This window comes from Drosophila mauritiana, chromosome 4 (genome assembly GCF_004382145.1).
Source record: "Drosophila mauritiana strain mau12 chromosome 4, ASM438214v1, whole genome shotgun sequence".
NCBI classification, from domain to species: Eukaryota; Metazoa; Arthropoda; class Insecta; order Diptera; family Drosophilidae; genus Drosophila; species Drosophila mauritiana.
In genome coordinates, this window is record NC_046671.1 from 367,735 (window position 1) to 390,824 (window position 23,090).

Sequence of the window (23,090 nt, forward strand, 5' to 3'; positions counted from 1 at the left end):
ATAAGGACCGTCGAAGAGAGAACGATAGAGAAATGTAAAGCAAAACGTAGTCAGATGATTCACGGAGATTAAAACATTTGCATGGAAGTCAAAGGTTGGCGGATAGGATAAGTGATTCTTTATATTGTTTGGAACTACAGAAATCCCTGAACGACCGCGAGACAAAGGGTCAAGGAAGCACCAAACGCCGCCAAAACAGTCAAGGGACTTTACACTCTTCGTCTCGGGAAACACTTTTACACACTATGTAACATGAAAAAGAGCTAAGAATTTCAAGTGAGGCTCACCTGCCTAAGCTGGCCGGGAAAATATGATACATTTAACATTAGTGATTATTTGCGTGTACATGAAGGTGAATCATTTGTCTGTGTAGTACCAAAGACAATAGAATTCTAGAGTCATTGGTAGTACCTATGCATTAATGTACGTTAAGGAACAACTATGAAGTCATCAATCATTGTCCCAAATAATACTGTATTAATCCGTGGGTTTTTTTAATGAACACCGAACAGTTCAGAAGAAAACAAACTGGTATCGGCTTAGTATATTTGTACCTTAAAAAATACAGTATTAGCAGCTGCTATCATACTTTCAATGATAGTATAGCCGATATTTACGCAAATTAAAGAAGATAGAGGGGTCACATCTGAGATCCATGGTCATATCTGATAAAGCATTAAGAGCGTGACGGACACCGTGTCCGTCATAATAAGAGCTCGAGATCTCCGAACGCATGATGCAGAACTGTACTGGTGGACGAATTAAACGTTCTGAGACAGTCCACTTCGACATTGACTAACAAGACATGAAGAAGCTGAGGTCGAGAAGGTTGCTGTTCGGTCTTCATAAGCTAAGGACCGTGAAACCCGACAACTCCATTCGTTATCATCAGTTCTGCGCATAGCTGCATAGTGCAAAACCAGTACTGGCGTGGTCACTATTTTGGTGGCTCCGCTCGTGTAAAATTGAGAGCTTAAAAAATGTAAAAATAGAATTGGCTTACTTGCGATGGTAGACGATTTTCGGGCCGAAATCCATTTTGATCCAAGAAACGAATTTACATATTTATATGGAGTTTTGCCCAATTTTGTTGCAAAACTTCAACAGGGTACTGTGTGCAGTACCTTTTACACCATTAATATTAAGTTCATCAATATTTCAACTTATAAAAGAATAAAGTTGCGATCTGGAATTGTTATTATAGCTTTTGTAATTTATAATATAAATTTTCCAAAAAAATGAAATACTTAAAAATAAATATATTTCATAAAAATAATACACACCTATGCAAATGCAAATTTGATATCTTGAGAGCCGGCGTGCGATCATAAGCACTTAAGAATCGATGTTTACTAAAAAATGTATACTCTAATTTACACACGTCCAATGAAAATTAGTCTAATATAAAGTAATTTTTGAAATATACTTTGTGATATTATGTACATAGGATTCGGCTATTACTAATTAATTACTAAATGATTGAAAAACAAAATGTATCATGAATAAAATAGATTTCAAGTCTAAGAACTAATAAAGAACTAATAAAGAGCTGTAGAGCTCTCCGCTCTCTCGCTCGTTAACAAAAATCTAGAGCCAGCCCGAAAAAATCGTGTGAAAAAAAACGTATGACCTTACGAATCTTGTTATTCTAGTGTCTTTGGTTAAAGGGTATACTAGATTCGTTGAAAAGTATGTAAAAGGCAGAAGGAAGCGTTTCCGACCATATAAAGTATATATACTCTTGTTCAGGATTAATAGCCGAATCGATCTAACCATGTGCGTCTGTCCGTATGAACGTCGAGATCTCAGGAACTATAAAAGCTAGAAAGTTGAGATTCAGCATACAGATTCTAGAGACAAAGACGCAGCGTAAGTTTGTTGACCACGCCCACTCTAACGGCCACAAACCGTCATCTATTTTTCTCATTTGTATTAGTCTTGTAAGTTTCTATCGATTTGCAAAAAAGCCTTTTTGCCCCACCCACTCTAATGTCCTAAAACCACCAAAAACTACCACGCCCACATTTTTTATAATGTTTTGGATACTTCTTCATAATTTTATTTATTATGAAATTTCGTGTTCGCATTCACACTAGCTGAATAACGGGTGTCTGATAGGCGGGGAACTCGACTATTGCATTCTCTCTCGGCTGTTGCCTAGGAGATCGATTTCCTTGGTGGTTTTGGTGGTAGATAGCTTAAAAACTGACAGTCTATTAAGATTATAAACGGGTGGATGGACAGACAGTTGGACATACGGACCTTTCTATAGCGACTGGGCTGGATACGTAATTAATTAATTCTTTTCTTTTTATACAACAAAACTTTTAAATGAATTTTAATTTGTTCTCTTTCATCTTACAGTTCAAGGACAACAGACGTTTGTTGACATCACTGGTTCCCATTTGGGTTTCTCACTGTATAAATTGATTAGTCATATTGGACATTCCTTTAATCTCAACGTACACTTGCCATTTAAAAAGTTTATTGGGCAGAAACAGGCGTCTTGTGAAACAAGAAACAAGTCAATATCAAAACCAACATATAAGACGCAGGCGATATCAGTGCTCAGCAGTTTTACGCAAAAATCTATAAATAAGACATAAAAGACACTGACGCCACTGACGACACTGACTGATAAAAGTGCAGGTGTTGATTTAGTATTGATCAAATAAAACACTTAAGCGTACAGTATTAGGATTTTTCTCAAAGAAATGTTAACAAAATCGACAAAAACAATAGATATCGCTATAGTCGAGTTCCCTGACAATCCGTTACTAATTTATACATTTTTCTGCCAAGCCAATAGAAAATGGGACAAAAATAATGAGTTGAATAAAGATTTAAAATTTTTTTAAATATGTTGGCTTCTTTGTCTCTGTGATCTTTCTCAAATCTCAATCTTCTGACGTTTATAGTTTCGTAGATCTTGACGTTCTACGTGTTACATACTTTTCAAACAACCAAGTATACGCTTTATCTCTACAAGTTATTACGAAGTTTCGCCTTCGCGTTGAAGTATAGAATTTAGATTTTCCAACGAATGCTATTTCTAGGCCTCATTCTACCTGTTGCATATTTTTGAACGAATTAGTACACCCTTTTACTCTACGAGTAAGGTATAAAACTGTAATACACTCACATTTCTGGAAAAACAATTTTTTTCTAGTCAGTATGATCAATTCAATTGAATCCGTTAAGCCCTACTTACTTCAGCGCAAACCACTTTTTTTCTAACGAGGGCTCCGCCATTTTCTGTAAATACTTCTGTTTGAAATTTATAATAATGTATAATAACAGCGGAGACTCTCAATTTTGCAGCGAAAGATGGTTATCATCCCAGCGAACTAGGTCTGTTTCCATTCTTTAAAAATAAGCACAAAAGTAAACACAGTGCTTTTTTCAATACCTTTATATGGAAGAATTTACAGTTCTCTTAATATTGATTACAATACAGTTGAGAGCAATATATATCAATAGCGTTTTACATTTATATATATATTATAATTTCATTTAACACAGAGAGAGCAGCACACATATTAAATCATAACAGAAAATAGCTGCTGGTAACTAAAATTTCGATGTTTAATTATTTGTACAGATGACCTATTATGTTAAACTACATATTCTACATTTAACTTCGACATTACTTCTAAAAGTTGCAAGTAAATTATGTTGTTTCCAACGTTATCATTTGCATATCCAAACGTTTATTTTCTCCGTTGTAAAAACACCTACGTAAATAAGCTTCAAAAATCTTATCTAGAGATGCATGTCTTAATTTGGAGACTAGTAAACAATACATGGCGAGGGCGGCAAAAATTTAGACGTTTATTTGTTGACAAAGAACGTTGGATTTGGTGATAAATTCGGCGGCATTGTTATCATGTTGCTCTGGTGCTGCTGGTGCATATGCTGTTGTTGTTGTTGACTTCTGGTGTTGGTAGCATATAACTGCTGCTGAAAACTATGATATTGCTGGGCATACTTCAGGTCTGTAGAAGAGGGACCTACGAAATTGATGCCAGAGACGCCGTTAGTAGCACTAACACTTCCTGCATTTGACATTAAATTAGTAGGTCCAATTAAAGACTGACCCTGCGCCTGTCCTTGCCCCTGTAGTTGGATCTGCCCTTGTGCCACTGCCAGTCCCGGTTGGTTTTGACACATACCACTAGGTATGTTCTTCAGGTGTTGTGTCTTAGTCTGATTGGCCTGTTGTGATGATGCAAACATGTGTGGTCCAGCGCTGTTGCAGGAAGCGTTGTTGAAAAATGATGATGGATCCCCTACACAGTCAAGACCATCCGATGACTGTGCAAACTGAATTTGCCTGTTAACGGGTTGCATCCGCGCACCCATTACATTTGACCGCATGGCATGTGGACGCATGCCCCTTATCATAGATGGTTGACCAATATTCATTGATCCGTCATGGCCGGGTAATCCACCCTCTTCGTCAACAATAGACATTTGATTGCAATTCTGAAAGAAGTTAATGCCATTGCTTGCCCCAGGATTGTTTGTGATCTTGTTCTGGTGTTGCTCTCCGGAAGAATTCATTAGCATCGCTCCTGCTCCTGGTCCCACCATCATTCCGGGCATTCCAGGAGTACCGTCGCAGGCTGATGGTGGGCATATTTGCGACCCATTGCCTACAGGACCCATTTGAGGGTTTGCGTACCTCTGCAAAAATTCCAGACTAGGTGGCATTCGCACATTATTAGCTCCATTGTTGTTATTGTTATTGGCGTTCTGTGCCCTTACTGGCATGTATTGTATGGTGTTTGGGGTACTCGCCTTTACCTGAATATTCGGATTGAAATTCGAACCAAAATTGACTGGCATTCGACCCATCATTCGGGCACCAGGTGGCACAACCCCTTGAAAGTTTGGAGAGTTTGCTGACCCACAGCCAGGTATTGAAGCAGACCCTATGGAATTCTCTCTTAATCCACCATTGGGGGAATTAGGATTAAAACCGGGCGGCCCATTTGGACCGCCTGGGACGCACATTTTAGGATTCAGCATTCGGGGACCCATTGAGTTCATTACGACATTCATTGAATGACAGTTATTTTGATTTATGGCATCTATTCCTGATCCATCTAGTCCCGAAATCATTCCATGCTCAATATTGATGTCGGACGGTCCCGGACCCCCCATCATCGTCATACCACCAGTTCCGGCTGGACTACCCATGCTGGACACGCAACTTGTTAGCTGTTGGGACATTTGTGCCAAAGAAGAGATTGGATCGAAGTTTTGAGTCATCTTGTTTGGCGGCGGCCGATTGCCGCTATTGGGATTTAGCGGAATATTATCGGATCGCCGAGTAAATTGTACGGATCCACCTTGTGCTGATGTTTGACGCTGAAAAAAGAAGATAAATTAAAACAGAAAATCGTTAAATAAAATATTTAAATATTACCTCCATCTGTATATTGGTAGAGCCTATTTTATAGGCGTTTAATGCTGAATTTGAATTGCTTTGCATATGTGGATGTGGGTTAAAAATTAGACCAGGACTGGAGGTAGCAAATCTTACATCTTTATTTGCTTCTATTAGACTATTTGTTGGTGACCGCTGACCCTGTGGGCTTGGTCGCCTACTTTTTATATTATCACCTGTAGAAATATTATAATAAACATATTTTTAGTTTCTTATTAAATAATAGCGATTTTGAATTAACCCGATATGAATTTTCATGTTTAATAGTAATAGTAATAGAAGATTATCTCTAAACCACCACTGTAGAAATTGGATTCAACAAATGAATGGGCGGTCCAGAAAATCATTTATTTCCAGATAATAATTATACACTTATAAGCCCTTAATATTTTTTTTTATCAAATGTCCGGGTTATGTAATGTATAATCTTATTTTAAACGTAATTCATATTTGATTTGTCTTAAAAAAATTCAACAAATATAACATACCAGCAGAGGACTGACCGAAAGACTCAAATTCCTTTGGGGATAGATGAGATAAGGGGGTACTTGGGTTGCTGTTTAAGTTATGCGTAAGAACGCTTGACGATCCGGTATTTCTACTACGATTTTGATTTGACGGCGATGGGGTGTCTGCCTGAAAACAGTTCTTGTTTGCTGAGAGCACTGTTGTTGTGCCTGCCTGGACCGCCGAAGTATTAGCTTGTGGAGCAGATCCAGATAATGATCCTGTTCCATCCATACTAGGAGAGTTGGTCGGCAAGCCCATGACTGCTGCGGTTGTACGCGGTGACGGAAGAGATAGATTGTTTGGACTCGAGGGATTGGGCGATTGGGTGGCTATTGGTACTGACGCAGATCGCTGGGTGGAGTGATAAGGAGGTGGAGGACCTTGCAGGGGTCGCACCTGGCTGTTTGACGAGTTTCCACCAGTTCCAGAAGGGGTTTGCTGTTGTGTTACTACAGTTCCAGAGACTTGTCTGGGCTTGCCCCCCTTGAGGCGTTCTTCGAAAAATTGATGTTGAATCTTTGACCACTCCATTTGAGCAACTCCCCCTTGATGTGAATGGGTTCGGCTATCTTGATTTATAACATCCTTAGACATATCTGGTGCTGTTCCGATGGCGTTGCAGCTTGTGTTGCCAAACGAAGCTAGCATATCCGTAGAGTTTCCCATCATATTGCCATTCGGGGCGCCGGAGCTTGAGCAATGCATATTGACATTTATTCCAGCTACAGTTGTTCCAGTGACAACTCCTACTCCAGATCCACATTGCACGCTTGTTTTTTGATTATTATTACATCCTATTACGGCACCCATATCTGATATAACATCCCCTGGATGCATTACATCTTCCGAAAGTCCTGAACTTGTCGCCGATAAGAGCTCAGATTTTGCGTTACCTGGCATATGCTGTTGTCGCATCGTCGTATTTATAATAGATCCGCCTCCGCCACCCGACATGCCCATTAAATCTCCTGGAATTTTTGTTATCTGTGAGCTTACATTAGCTCCTACTGAATTCTCATTTTCAGGAAAAAGAAATTGATTCATTTTTTTTATTTTTGCCAACTGTTCTTCCCGATGTTGCCGCTGCTGTGGTGTAAGGTTTTCGTCTGGAACCTTAACTCCTTGCAGTGATACAATGTTGTTTTCAGTCGTCAGACCTGGATCGCTTCCTTTTGTGACCTGTCCCAAATCAACGCCAGCTGCTTCTAGTATCTTTATTGCCTGTGACTCGCTGGATGTACTGATACTGTCTACATGATTTCGTGAGTTATGTCCAGACCTATTGGTGTTTGAGGATCCGCCATCCCAGCACATTAAATCAGTTTCATTGCCCATAGGATCAGACTGGTCGACAAAAGTGTTGCTAGGCGCGCTTACAGTACTACGTTTGCTGTTTTCATGTTGATTGAATTGGGGTTTCAATAGGCCTACGGTCTTTGAATGAGGCTGCTGTTGTGTTATCTTTGCTACAGAATTAGGAGGAGTCAGTCCAACCTGCCCCATGCCTATCCATGGCATTCCAACGGCATTGTGCCGCTGTAACTTGTTAATCTTTAGAGGGTTTTTCATAAAAAAGTCTTCCAGGAAGCTTTTTGTCGCAGGCTGAGTACAGTGATAAGCAATAATAGTTTGAAATTGACCGCTTAAAACTGATTCGGCCCCTTTGTTGGCCAGCTGAGTTGAAAACACGAAGATGTGATTTTGCTGTTGCATGTAATCCAAGCAATTACTGCTACCCGAGGAGATTCCATTGGCGTTGGCAGTCAATAAATTCCCCGCCCCGGTTCCAACTCCGATTCCGGGTACTGGTCCTACTCCACTTACTAATATGCTCGAAATTGGAGGATTATTTAAAGATTCATTGATAAAATCGGGATTCAACTGATTGCAGCCTTCCATGCTCATTTCGTCATTATTTATTATCAAGGACGATCCTTTTTTTTCCGTGGTACTGTCGCTTGTAATTCTTTCTATTTTAACTAAGTAAAATAAATAAATAAGATATTTATTAAAATACACCATAAAAAATTAATATAACTCGGAAATAATCTATACAAAAATCACTGTGTGCGGAACTCCACGTAGTGGTGAAGCGCTCCAAAAGATTGTGTGAAGGCGACTTCTATATATATGCGCAGAAATGAAAATCTGCTGTGGTTGTCTGACCTTAATGGAATGAAACATTTTAACTATAATGTCACAATTTCTCATTCAATTCAAATTAAATCAAAAACCTGGTTTAGTATTTGAAACCGTGGAATTCTGTTTTAAACCATCTAAACCATTTGTTTTTCCAAAAAGTCGTCGAACAAAAGTGGTCCCGATTGAAGGTGTTTAATAAAATAATCACATATCCTTTAAAACGAATACTTCCTGCAAAACGACACCCATTTTTCTAAACTAATCATTTTTGGTAGCATGCAGTAGCACACTCTCGTTTACAATGATTTCTGATGTGTGGAAGGGTATGCCCTAATTCAGAAGATATTTAAATTCCGGTTAATTAATAAATTTTATTTCCTAATTAAAATAAAATTAAAAGGCAGGAGATAACGCTATAATAGTTCTTTGACTATCAATTACCCAGTTAAAAGGAGAAAATTAGAAAGAGCGCACAAAAGCCAAAGCTTTATACGGATCTCTTAAAACTTACCCGGCGTTGCGGAGTTGTCCTGTGCATTACCAATTGAACCGAAACCAACAGGGGACATCGTTGGCGAATGATTTTCTCTTTCTTCTTTTTTCAAATTTACCAAACTGCCTAAGACATCGGTGGGTTCTTCCTTGACAGTCAAACTGGATGTAGAACCTGTTTCGCAGCCGCCACCAGCTGCTTGACCCTTTGCTTTATTAGAACCTATTTCTGAAATGGGACATTAATGGTTACTTTTATTTATCTTGTTAAAATGCGCTTTTACAACACGTCTAGTAGCATCTGCGTAGCACTGCTATTCAAAATGCTTTAGCGTTTTAACTAGAAAACTATTGTGACTGTCATATCATTCTACTCAGAAAGTTTTTAAATTAATATTTTCTAGAAAGTATAGCCATTTATTCCCAAACTGATCATTAGTTTATCGAATTTGATGTCTTTCTTGAGATGTTTAAATATATCCATGATATGTGTTCCATCAAGATGTTTTAATAATTTTATGGCCTTAAATACGGATCCTAGTCTGTTTTGATCCGAGATTCGCAAGTTTTAGTCAAGATTACAAGTTTAAAACTAAAATTGTACACATTGTGAGGAAAAAACAATTAAATGATTAACAAAGGTAAACGCCAATTCATTTTAATTTTTTTTAACAATTTGTAAGGCAGTCTTACCAGCTTCCTCGTCCTTCACACTACATTTGTTTTTCTTCGATTGCTCGTCACAATCTACCATCTGAGTAAGGCCCACTGTAGCAGACACATTGCTGCTATTCGAGTGTTCACTGGAGTTTTGTGGTGAAGCGACTAGGCACGAGTTGATGGTGCTCGTTGAGTTCTGCCTTAGCATAGTTTGTCCCTCAGGCAGATTATTTCCACCGCCTGGGAGTCCTCCAGTTGCAGCTTTATCAGTAGTTGATAGTCCGTTTTTCTCTGTACCTTCGTCTGGCGTCACTTTTATTTGATCTGGAAACACGGAGAGTTGTTATAATTCCTCACAAAGAAAAATCAATACAAGTCTCACCCGGCGACAGAGTAGAAAAGGGTTCGCTTTTAAGGGTCTTTGGAGAACTTCTGCTCGCCGCCGAATCCCCATTTCCGATCGCTACTCCAGGATTTGATCCAGATGCACTTGTTGAGGAGGCATCGGAGTTTGGTTGCGGACTGCGGGGCATTGTTGTCGAGAGCATCGTAGAAATCGAATTCCTTCAAATCGACCTTCCTAAGATCCCTTGTGTGTCTAATTGCTCGAGTCGTAATTAAAATCCATCGTTTTACTGCTTTCACGCACGCACTCAACCACTCACATGCATTCGCTTATATCATTTTTATCATTTTAAATTTTACTGGAGGACTTTATATTGTTTTATTTTATTTCTGTATGTGGAATTCTCCTATCCTATGCCACAATTTTATGTATATGTGCAAATGCAATAACACTTGCGAGCATAAAGTAATTGTGGGCGTGGAGACCCAAGTGTTACTACTTTAACCGTGCGTTATGTTAGCAGGAGCCGAAAATTGCCAACATTCTTTGGAATAAACATATTAGCTCGCATAATAAGAGAAACAATCTAATATATATAAAAAATGTAATTACTGCTCTTATATGTGACCAGACCGCGATAATTCGAAGAAACCAAAGTTGGTCCAATTATTTCAATCATACTAGAATTATAGATCTGGTAGCTTTAAGTCATAAATAATCAGGGTATTCCATACAACATCCACTACTCAAATAAGACCCTATAAGCAAGACCCACTGAACTTCATTAAGCTCAGTCAGCAATCCCATATTTATTTTATTTTGAATTAATTCGACGCATTTGCATGTGTGGGTCCCCGTTGTTCCGCAAAATATCATATCTAATTTGAGCTAATATATTTCTTCATATTGGTTGGAAAAGATTCGTTTTAGTTCCGTTTATTTCTTTTTATTATCTATATTTGCTCGATAACAGGGACATCGCGCAACTCTGATAAATATCTTAACAACCGGCGTTGTTGTCTTCTTCTCACAGTTAATATAGCCCATTACACGTTGAGTAAAATATATATATACTTGAGCAGGATAGTTATAGACTAGTCGATATTGCTAGTCTGTCTAACCGTATGTTCTTGACTTTATATTTGTCTGAGAAACACCCAAAAGCCACTCAAAACTGCCACGTCCACACTTGTCGAAAGTAGTTTGATTTTTTCCCATTTCATATTAACAAAAACCGGCTGAGTAATAGCCAGTTAAGAATTATGTTTTGCCTCAAAAAGGTTTTCTAAAAATCGATTATAATTTTAATTAACTTGAAAATTTTCAATTCAAACATGGGACGGATATATTGGTATCTGTGTGAAATTGCTATTATCTAATGTCACAGTCACTTATCTAAAAAAAAAAACAAATTTGAATGTACTCCATCATTAGCTATTTATTCATCAAAATTTTGCAGAAAATGAAAATTGTATAATACATTAAGCTTAAGCATTTTTTTCTTAAGGCGCAGACTAATGGTAGTTGTTTAAATTAGAACATCACAGCGTTTTCATTTCCCAACTGTTTCTTTGGAAACTGTTCCAGTCCATTAACGATTCGCAAGAATTATAATTTCCATGATTGGGATCCAAGATATCAACAGGGATCACTAGAGTACAAATATAAATTTGCTTAAATATTTTTAATCACCTAGTAATGTTTGTTACATTGTTACATTTATTCAGGTTTAATGTAAGCAGGCACATTAGACCCAGGTCAAGTGTCACAATTTTAAGAATCAATGCTAATTTTTCAAAATAAGTTTGTCACGCTTAAAGTTCCACTTAGATTTGGAAACAATAGAACAGTGTTTCCACGGTAAGCAAATATGTGAAAATCGTACTGGGCATTTTTTTATATCTGTAACTCCAACTTTATATTTTTCGAGTATGTCATTTATTTCTCGGAACACCATTGGCTGACATTATTTTTGATTTATAGCGTAAAATATAAGTAACTAAACTTAAACTTAAATTATTTTAGGAATTCAATTTATTTAAATATATTTTCTATTCATTAAAACGTACATCGGCACACAATTTTGGTCAACAAAATTTAGTTAACGCAAACACTTAAGCTTAAACGTTTGTATGGAAATCATTTGTTTTTTGGGAATAAGAAAAATAAGTAGTTTTATTTAGGGGAGCCGAATCGTCTGAATATTATTAATTATTTATACAAATATTGATGGTAAATTGATGGCTTTCTCAGCCGTCAACGATGTAACGTCATAAGCTGACCTGACCATGCTGTGGTGCTTTGCCATCAGACGGCAGAAAGAAAAATACAAAAGCAAAATGATATATTCAATAAAAAGTATACAACATCAACTGTGGTTTTTGGAAAACAAAAATATATGCATGTTAAACAGCTTAGTACTTTATCATAAATATGGAGCTAACTTTGTTTAAATTGTACAACTACATGTACATAGTTAATTAGTACACAGTTTTTATGAAAAAAAAGCTGACTGGTCAACACTGCCACAATGGTTGCGCCAGCGCCTGAATAAAATCAATAAATCAATAATAAAAGTAATTGTAATTTCTAGCGTGCGTACTCCTTCAAAACAGACATTACGCTGCTACGCACAAGTATTTATAGATTCGGAGAATACTGAATAAATATTTGTGTAAACAAAAGGACCTGCAAACAGTCTCTAGATACATTTGATGAATTTTTTTAAATAGAAACGTGTTGACTTGCAACAAAGTCTGCAATATGGAGAACGTTTTGAAAATTCGTCTTTAATTGTTTTCAGTTTTCAAGTGAAACCAACGGGATCCTGCGCTTGTTTTTTGGTTAATTCGTTAAGATATTCGGCAAGATTAAAATTATACTTCTTAAACATATATTTAACATATATACATATATATGTAAATACAACCATAATATAACAATATATTATAATAATATATAATATATAAAAGTATGTATGATATGTAAATATGATATGTATATATATATATAATATATGTGTGATATGCAAGTGTCTGTTTTCGACTACAGATGTACGCAATATAAGGTAATCAGCTAAAATTTAACCTTTGGCAGCTGAGCTCATTACTGAGCGGAATAATTGAGCTCCCAACAGAAAACAACTGCATTGCTTTGTGTCTAGCGATGTATGTATGTACCTGCTTTTGTGAATATATATGATCGTCTTCGCTGATAGGGTTTGTCGTTATAACTTTTAGAACCCTGTGAGAAGTCTGGCTTAAACTGTTGAAGAGTAATAACGATGCGAATTTCGGCAGTCTAAAATACAAACTACTTCGAAATCAACTTGCTTAGAAATGCCTTTGTTTGGCAAAAAGGATTCGGGCAAGAAAGCCAAGGCGAAGGACATAAAGGAGCTCAATAAGCAAGTGTCGATTGAAGAGAAGTACAATCTTCACGGACTCCTGGGGACGTACGTGCTAAGCAAAAAGATGTTTAAGTATTTTAATGACTAACCTTCTTTTACCGCTTAAGTGGAGCCTTTTCAGAAGTACGCCTAGCGGAAAGCAAAGATTCGCCAGGCGAACATTTTGCAGTGAAAATTATCGATAAGAAAGCTTTAAAGGGAAAGGAAGAATCTCTGGAGAATGAAATTCGCGTTTTGAGAAGGTAAGGAAGTTAATTTAGAGTTCACGTTAAAAGGAAAATAGGAGCATACAACTTGGAATAAATAAAATAATAAGTTTGTTCCTGTAAACCGAAAGAAAATATGAAATTTGAAAACTGACAATTCTTAACTTTGCATTTGATCATTAAATGTTGAACGAAATCATTTGTTATTATATTTACATATAAAAATTTAGATTTTGAAATGAAGTCCACAATATTTAAACAATTATTTTTTATTCGTGGTATGTGATCATAAACCAATTAAAAACAACAAAGGCAATATGCATATTTAAGTCGCGTCTACAGAATAGTGTTTGGTGATCGGCATAGTGAAATCCTTAGTTCAAATTTGTACTGGCTAATTTACGTTTAATATTCACTTCTTTTTCTTGATCTTACATTTTCCATTACTAAGAAATATAAAAGTATATGTTAATTTCAGAGATTTTAATTTTAATTTATTAAAATTTTTAATAACATACCGATTAAGATATTACAATTGTGAAAATAGTAGTAATAGTATGAGTAAAATAGTTAACATAACTTGAGTAATGAATGCTCAACCACAACATACGTTTATGTAGATGACCGCATTTGATTATAAACAAAACTTTCAGATAATTTTAACAAAAAGTTAGGATAACACTTTATCGTTGCAATGCACGTCTGTTAAAAATCAAGGGATTTTTTACAATCCAACAATTAGGTGAAATTAAAGTATTTTGTCCAGGGTATATTGGTTTTATCCTTCTTAAAGTATTAAAAAAAGTATTTTTTAAATATTTTATTACTGCCAGTTTATATAATCTTTGGTTTGCCGAAGGTAGCTTCCTTTCTTGTTTTAACCTAAAAAAATACCTAAAATTTTGTTCAAACTTTCAGAATAGAGTATTCCTAGTCTAAAATATGTTTTAAAATTTTTGGAAACCATTTCTGCTAAAAGTAGTGTAGTTTGAAATGTATGTTTTTAAACAATCCACATCAAAGTTAACTATCGCTGTAATACCTAGCCGAACGTTTGATCTTAATTATACCCGTTAATCGTAGAATAAAGGGGCATACTAGGTTGGCTTTAAAATACGTAACGGGTAAGGAAACGTATTCGACCCTATATAACCCCCTATAACCCCCTAATAGAATCAAACCCTATATAATCAGGATTAAACAGGATTGGAGTCGATCTGTCCAAAGCTATAGTGTTGCAGTGCAAGTTTGTTCATATGGTTGTCACTCTAACGGCCACAAAACCTTTTCTGTTAATCATTTGACTTGTCAATTTCTATCGATATACCAAAAAAGTTTTTGCCACTCCCACTGTAACGCACAAAACTTCACGCCCACTCTAACGCCCAACATTTGAAAATATACCGAGCTCAATTCCCATTGCGAATACAAAAAAAATTCATTTAAAAAAGGCATTTTTTTTGACATATGTAAAATTTTACTTAACATTATTTACAAAATTCACATTAGAAATACATATACAGTGCTCTTAACGATTAAATAAACGTTATTGTGTAGATACACAATACTATATACTCTGCAAAGGAAGAAACGCATATCGCTTAAAATTAAATTAAGTTTAATAAATTAAAAACAAACCACGCTAGGAAAATACCAATACGCTTGCTTGTTAAACTAAATAAAAGAACCGCTTTTTATAACGTAAATTAGCTAAATATTTGAAAAAATATTGTTAGTACATATACACATAGAGTTATATGTGTATAATACTTACTTTGGTCTTCCGCTATGTATATTTTCTTAAATCTAAAAACCGGGACTGCTTACGCCTGAAATTATCGACTTAGAGATCGTTTCGTCTCGATATCAAGAAATATCTTCTGAGAATGGTTGAGGCCACTGAGTGCGCTGGGTACAATTGATCTCGGTTTTTTCGTTCTCAATTTTTTGTGGGTGGCCAATTTGATTAATATTTAATTAATATCAAAAATTTTTTTTATAATACATTATTTAGAGCATTTGAAAATATTTATACCCGTTACTCGTAGAGTAAAAGGCTATACAAAACTCGTTGAAACAGGCAGAAGGAAGCGTTTCCGACCATATAAAGTACATATATTCTTGATCAGGATCAATAGACGAGTCGATCTGATCAAAGACACTAAAATATTATTGACCCTGTCCGCCCGTCTGCCTTTCCGTCCGTATAAACGTCGAGATCTCAAGAACTATAAAAGCTAGAAGGTCGGGTTAAGCATACAGATTGTAGAGGTAAAGACGCAGCGCAAGTTTGCTGACCCATGTTGCCACGCCCACTGTAACGCCCCCAAACCGGCAAAAACTGCTTCGCCCACGACAGAAAATTTGTTGGATATATTTTCATAATTTTATTGGTCTTGTAAATTTCTATCAAATTAAAAAAAAACTTTTTGACACGCCCTAAAACCACCCAAAACTGAAACGCTCACATTTTTGACAGTTTTTTTTTATCAAATAGATAGAAATTCACAAGACTACTGAAAAAAACGGAAAAATATTAAAGCATCAAAAGGTTTCGTCGTGGCAGTTGTGGGTGGTTTATGGGCGTTAGAATGGGAGTGGTAACAAGGTTTTTAGAAAAAAGAAAATAAAAAAGTTAAGTTTCTTAATATTTTTAGAAATAAAAATATGAAAACAGTCAAAACATTATGCAAAAGTGTGGGTGTGTCAGTTTTTGGGCGGTTTGTAAGCGTTAGAGTGGACGTGGCAATATGGGTCAACAAACGTCAGCTGCGTCTATTTCTCTAGAGTCGGTATGCCTAATCTCAACCTTTTAGCTTTTATAGTTTCTGAGATCTCGACGTTTATACGGACAGACAGACGGACATGGCTATTTCGACTTGGCTATTGTCCCTGATCAAGAATATATATATTTTATATGGTCGGAAAGTCTTCCTTCTACCTGTTACATATTTTTCAACGAATCCAGTATACCCTTTACTCTACGAGTAACGCGTATAAAAACCTATTAGGAAAGCGTTAACAGAGTGTTTGCGCAAGCATCTTTTTTTTCTTGGCTTTTTATATTGATTTTCTTGTTTTATAAACTCGTTCTTGTTGTTTCCTTAATTTACTTTCTTTTCACGTTTAGGTTCAGTGCAAATCATTTCGATGGCAAATGTCTAAATGGAACGCGGTGAGTTCATATCCCAATCCCATTTTGAACTTACTGTGCACTCGCATATGAGTCAGTCTTCGAACAGCGATTCGAGGCTTCTGTCACATAACGTCAGATTGATTATATTTCAAAATAGCTTCTCAAGACTAAACTTTAGGTATTGCGTTAAAGGTGTATTTAAAATATTTTGCGATTTCCTACATCTCACGAGGTCAAACATTTATTGCTTATATTCTTTTAATTCCGGCTGATACCCACAAAAAATAAATTGATTACAATTTTACTTCCAGGTTAACTCATCCAAATATAGTGCAACTCTTAGAAACGTATGAGGACAAGTCAAAGGTGTATCTCGTTATGGAGTTGTACGTTAATGCAACCTGTACCTAGTTGTTTTACTTCTTTTTTTGGTACTTCCAGGGTTACTGGTGGCGAACTCTTTGATCGCATTGTCGAAAAGGGGTCCTACACTGAAAAGGACGCTTCTCACCTTATTAGACAGATACTAGAAGCGGTTGATTATATGCATGAACAAGGAGTCGTCCATCGTGATCTTAAGGTAAGACATTTTTATCTGATTTGTATCTTGTATGATCATTTGGCACTTAGGAAAGGGAAATAGGAAAAAGAAATGTATAGGCAATGGATCTTTGAAATCTATATGGGTTAACGAAAGGTAATACATATTAGCCTCGCCTGTTTTTTACACCCGTTACTGGTAGATTAAAAGGGTATACTAGATGATTCGTTGAAAAGTATGAAACAGGAAGAAGGGAGCGTTTTCGACTATATAAAGTATATATATATTCTTGATCAGGATCGATATCCCGTCTGCCTGTCCGTTCATAGGGACAAACGTCGAGATCTCAGGAACTATATAAGCTAGAAGGTTGGGATTAATCGTTCAGGTTCTAGAGACATGGACGCATATCCCAGAAAATGATGCAATTTCGACTTTGCATTCACACTAGCTAAGTAACGGGTATCTGATAGTCGGGGAAGTCGACTATACCATTCTCTTTTGTTTTTTTTTAGTAACAATGATGAATTTTTACAGCCGGAAAACTTACTCTACTATAGTCCAGACGATGATAGCAAAATAATGATCAGCGATTTTGGCTTATCTAAAATGGAGGATTCTGGAATTATGGCTACAGCCTGTGGGACTCCAGGATATGTGGCTCCTGAGGTGCTGGCGCAAAAACCATATGGAAAAGCCGTCGATGTGTGGAGTATTGGAGTGATATCATACATTCTTTTATGCGGCTACCCTCCGTTTTATGACGAAAATGATGCTAATCTTTTCGCACAGATTTTAAAAGGTGTTATATAAAATCAGTGAAGGAACCTAACTTCGGTAAGCCGATGTTTATAGATAGATCCCCTGCACAAATCAACAGTGTTCGAAACATGTTTTTCCTCCAAACATTTTTACAGTACTATTGAAATGTTTTCAAATACCTAAATTAGTTTAGGATGTAAAACAAAAGAAAATAACTTAGATCACACATTCGTGGTTAATTTTGTAACTGTGAATGTGTTGAATTTTTGACAATTTTCCACCTCAGGTTTTATATATATTATATATTAAAAAAAATTTTTGATACAATTGACACAAAAGTCAATTTAGATTAATTTCAACACTATTTGCGTTTATTAGACCAAAATATTTTAACATGAAAACTGTTGATTCACGTAGGATTCTATTGTATACACTTGCAGACCGCTACGATGATGTAAGAATATATAGTCGTCCGAGCCTTAATCCCTTTAATACTCAGATTTGTTGGACAACAATTACAATAGTCTCTGCAAGGATATAAACGTATCTTCCCTTGATTATGGCCAGGTTCCTCCAATAAAAATGTTTTTCAAAATCATTGATTCATATAGCAAGAATATATATGAATTAAACTTTTTTTAGGTGAATAGACATATTAATATTATTTTATATGACTTTTTTATTGAAAAGCCGCTTCAAAATGGCTGCCAAAATATGTCGTTTTATCACTGGGTGACAGGATAACTTACGAAGGAATCATCCAAAGTATAAAATAATTTTATCAAGAAGCTTACAATGCAGTGTGAAAGAGACATTTTCGACCATATAAATAATGTTTATTCTTGATTAGTATCAACAGCCGAATCTGTTAACCATGTCTGTCCGAAAGATTCTACGCAAAATAGTCTCTTAAATTTATTGCTATCTGCATAAAACTTAGAAAAAATTGGATAATAATAAACAATTTAAATATAGTAAATATAATCCATTTATAATTTTATGTACAAAATTTTTAATATTTAGAGGAACTAATTTTTTGACGAGCAACGACATTTAAGAGGGAAAGATACAAATAATTTCAGAAAATACCAGCCTATGGATCGCTCATTATCCCTATATGTTGATCAGTTATTAACAACTTTATTTTGATCTTAGGCGATTTTGAATTTGATTCACCCTATTGGGATGAAATCAGTGAGTCCGCAAAGCATTTCATTAAAAACCTTATGTGCGTGACGGTAGAGAAGCGGTATACTTGCAAGCAAGCACTTGCCCATGCTTGGTAAGTGTTAAATATCAAATATTGAATATTTTTTATTTTGTGTGCCGTTTCAAACCAGGATTTCTGGAAATGAGGCCAGCAGCAGAAACATTCACGGAACCGTGTCAGAGCAGTTAAAGAAAAACTTTGCAAAATCTCGTTGGAAGGTAGGTGTAATAAATTATACAAAATTGTAATCCTCAAATTTGTTTATTACTTTTTTAGCAAGCCTACTACGCCGCTACAGTGATCCGACAAATGCAGCGAATGGCGCTTAACAGCAATAGCAATGCTAATTTTGATTCTAGCAATAGCAGTAACCAAGACTCTACCACTCCAACAGCAGCGCCTGGAGATTGGACTTCTAACGTTCTCTCATCGCAGCAATCTGTACAAAGTCATGCACAAGAATTGAAGAAGTCGGGTGGCAGCACAAATGCAGCATCGCAGTAGCAAAGTTTATATTCAAAATAATGTTACATTTATAATGTTTTGAATTACATTTTTGAATTTTAACAATTCTAGTCTAGTAAATATCTCGTACTAACGAATCCGATAATTTCTCAATAGAAAATGCCAATCAAATTACATGTGCAGCGCACCTGCACTGTTTCATCTTTTAGTAATATTCACATGGCGTAAGAATACTACTTAGATAACAATACACGCTATTGGATTTCGAATTGACGATTCACATTATGTTATGCAATTTCTAGGTTTCAGTTTTTCTGGACTCGATAAAATAAAATTTGACGATTTCTCTTACAAATCAACGCAACTGAACATCTACAGCAAACTTGCTTACGAATAATAGATGCGGTACATTGCAATACCATAAATGTAATCATTTTTACCTTCTTAAATGATTGTGATGTTTTTCCACTAATTTTTATTCTTTTTTAGATAACCAACTTTTGTACAGTTTACGTAATCAATATTTTATTTAAAAATTTAGTATTTCCATTTTTGGATTAATGAACCAGTAATATTGGAACAACGAGAAGCCGAGAAATCTTGCACAACTCAGCGTTCCATAATTTCAAAGATAATTTTCTTCATTTTACGTGCAACAGGTGAATGAATTTAAAGCATAGTAGGTCTAAAATGACCACCTTTTTGGTTGGCAATCAAATATTAATTGTGAAGTCAAGCTTTCGATTTCAAGAAAACGCTTGTTGAGCAGGTGTCCATAATTTGGTGTTGACTGGAAATTTTTAGTAATAAGATGCCATGAAAACCAGCAACTCACAATTATTATTAAAATAATACTAGGCTAATACTTTCTTGTAACAAATATCTATATTAAACATCCGAAGCGTGATCTCACCAAAGATTATGTTTTTTTCGTCAATCAATACCTAATTGTTGTTTGCTTCTATATTTATTATTTAACGAGATTATAATCTCATGCTTCGTATACTTCTTAGTCTGTAATAATACAATTATATTAAAAAAAAAAACGTTTTTGTTCATATATTCCTTTTTTATTGAAATATAAAATACTAATAGTACATAATAAAACTGTTTAGTAATTATATTTATCCATATGGGCCCATGCAAATATGGAAACAATTTGTTTGAGTTTTTAAAACATCACAACATTCATTTTTATACGCGTTACATGTGGGCTAAAAGTATGTAAGTTGTACTCTCGTTCATGACCATTCCTGAATCGATCTGGTTAAAGAATAAGACAAAGAATGCAAATTCCAGAGATTTAGGTACCTCGCAAGCACAGCGCGCACTCTAACGACCACAAACCACCCACACTTTTGAAAAAGACTTTTCATATTTTTATTAGTATTATAAAATTATATTTCTATTCATTATTAGTATTAGTCTTGCCAAGTTCTATCTATATGCGTGGAAAATGCTGAAAGTTCTCTTTCGCACCTCTACTAGCTAAGCAGCAGGAAACTCGAAGCGTTCCCTCTTGCTTAAAAGTGTGACCGTGGGCCGCTAATCTCTAGAAAGAACAATTCTACAGCGCCTATAGTTACCAATATCTCGACGATTATATGGTCTGGTCGATTTGGTTAGCGATCCTAAATTAGCATATATGTATGTCTATTTATGCTGTTTATACTGACGAATCAAATAATCATAATCATAATCATATTACTCTGTAGGGGTCATGCAACTCATACAGTGATTTTAAATTATGTAGTTTAAGGTATGTAGTTTCTAGTGAATTTGCTTGGCACAGAGAAGTTTAGCCGACTAACTAATCAACTTCACCAATAAGCTTACCAATAAAGACTGTTCCAAGCATCGGTCGACGGTTAGCTAGGTAAATTAAATTAATTAAAGGTAGTACTGGTATAAGGAGGTAATACAGTTGCATCCCAATTTAGGCACCGCAAGGCAAACAGTAAGAAGTTTTTTTAAACGGATTCAAATACGTGAAATACGTATTGTGGGCTCCATGTGGTCTATACTCAAGAATCGGATGGACTAGTGAAATGATTTTGGTCATGTCAGGATCATCAAATTCCTTTGACCACCTTTTTATGAAACCATTCGCACTCCTGGCCTTATTGACAATAGTCGAAGTATGGTCTGAAAATTATTATTTAGGGTCCAGAAGAACACCAAGATCGTCAACACTTGTTGTTCTCTCCAAAGAACACACACACACACCACCACCCCACCCACCCAGTGTTGGTCGTGGGTAATGGGTTCACACGACAATAGGTCAAAACATTACACTTGAAGCCATTTAAGTTTGGTACATTATCACACCATCATATTTGAAAGCAATCTAGATCGGATTGTATGTCCAAAAGGAGCGGACCAAAATGGCTCCCTTGTGGGACACCGGATGGGAACCGGAGAATACAAGAAATAATCCTGCTATTCAAATAACTTAACATCCAATTTAGATCAACAGGGAAACCTAATAAATCAAGTTACCTTACTAGAAGAGAATGATTAACAGCGTCATATGCTTTACTAAAAGTCAGTGTAGATGACATATGTTTGAAGATTATTTTTAATGCCCTCTATTACGAAGGAAGTTAGTGGAAGGTAAAGTGGTTGTTGATCTGCGTTCCATAAAACCGTGCTGACATGGTGATACACATGTACATTTGTTGACCTACTTGACCTACAAAGGTGCTGAAAATGAGGCGTGATAACATGTTCAAAAACTTAGGGATAACCGACAATTTAAAGATTTCTCTGCCGCTTGCTTGCCTCCAATTTGTTGTCAATTTTATGGAAAGGTATCACAAAAGACTCCTTCCATATATGGGGGAACTGTGAAGATTCCAGAGATAATGTCAATAGTTTCAGTAGAGGCTTGCTCAGGTCATCCGTACAGAATCTGAGCACAACACAGCCAGGGACAAGCTTAACACACTGAAGATCATAAAGCAGTGAGCTTTTGATTATAGTAGGTCAAAATATTAAATTCGACTTTGATACCGCGTAAGAGTAAGGATGTTCGGAATGAGGTAACGTAGAATATGTTGTTCGAAAAAACTTGGCAAATAGATTGGCTATTGCCTGATCCGATGTTACCGCGGTATTTTCAAAAAATAAGGGAATGGTCTTAGTGTTACCGAAATTATAAAATCGTTTCGGATCCTGTGCGGACTGGAACTTACAATGGTGTAAATAGTTTCTGAAACACCGAGCATTAAGCACGGTAAAATTTATTAACTATTAAATATTTTGAAAGGATTAAATTTTTCAATTTTGTATTAAATCTGGATCTAACATTTTTTAGGTGTGTCAACTTTTTATTAAACCAAGGTGGTTTCTTAGAAATTGACGGATACATGGATTGACGGACCACAAGAGTTAAAAAATTATTTAATTGCGGTATAAAAAATATTTATGTCATCCGCCATTATGTTGCAGGAGTAAATACAGGCCCAATTAAAGCCAGTTATAAAATTACTTAGCATCAGAAAGTTTGCCTTGCGAAAACAATGAATTCGTTTGTTTGACTTCTCTGATTTTTATTACGGTATATATGATATAGATCATCTTCAAGTTTGAGGCACAACTCTGGACAGAAACACTCTTTCAAGACTTTTTACAACTCATACTTCCAATAGTCGAACAAGAGAGTTTCGATATAATTAGCATGCGCCACCGATAAGTCGAACAAGCTGTCAATAAAATCATGAGTGCTATAGGATATTCGATTTTTCTTCTGGGGACCAC

The 23,090-nt window shown here is 35.8% G+C and overlaps 2 protein-coding genes across 8 annotated transcripts; one reads left to right on the plus strand and one right to left on the minus strand.

The window, feature by feature from the left end:
• Positions 1-3,439: 3,439 nt before the first annotated feature.
• Positions 3,440-9,804, minus strand: LOC117146257 (protein BCL9 homolog). The gene is made up of 6 exons (XM_033312211.1): positions 9,639-9,804; positions 9,290-9,580; positions 8,616-8,825; positions 5,941-7,941; positions 5,432-5,628; positions 3,440-5,373 (listed from the first exon to the last, which is right to left on the minus strand). Exons 1-6 carry the CDS (start codon positions 9,802-9,804, stop codon positions 3,832-3,834), a joined length of 4,407 nt encoding a protein of 1,468 aa, XP_033168102.1. The 3' UTR covers positions 3,440-3,831.
• A 2,357-nt stretch (positions 9,805-12,161) lies between these two features.
• Positions 12,162-20,279, plus strand: LOC117146255 (calcium/calmodulin-dependent protein kinase type 1). Of its 7 annotated transcripts, none has more exons than XM_033312203.1 (10): positions 12,162-12,178; positions 12,842-13,056; positions 13,119-13,253; positions 16,348-16,392; positions 16,665-16,739; positions 16,795-16,933; positions 17,432-17,696; positions 18,812-18,938; positions 18,997-19,084; positions 19,143-20,279. In XM_033312203.1, the coding sequence occupies exons 2-10, from the start codon at positions 12,941-12,943 to the stop codon at positions 19,368-19,370; spliced, it is 1,218 nt and encodes a 405-aa protein (XP_033168094.1). In that variant the 5' UTR covers positions 12,162-12,178; positions 12,842-12,940; the 3' UTR covers positions 19,371-20,279. The 7 variants fall into 7 exon arrangements, with proteins under 7 accessions (XP_033168094.1, XP_033168093.1, XP_033168097.1 ...); XM_033312202.1 differs by lacking the exon at positions 12,162-12,178 and adding an exon at positions 12,605-12,669; XM_033312200.1 differs by lacking the exon at positions 12,162-12,178 and adding an exon at positions 12,620-12,773.
• The last annotated feature ends 2,811 nt before the right edge of the window (positions 20,280-23,090 follow it).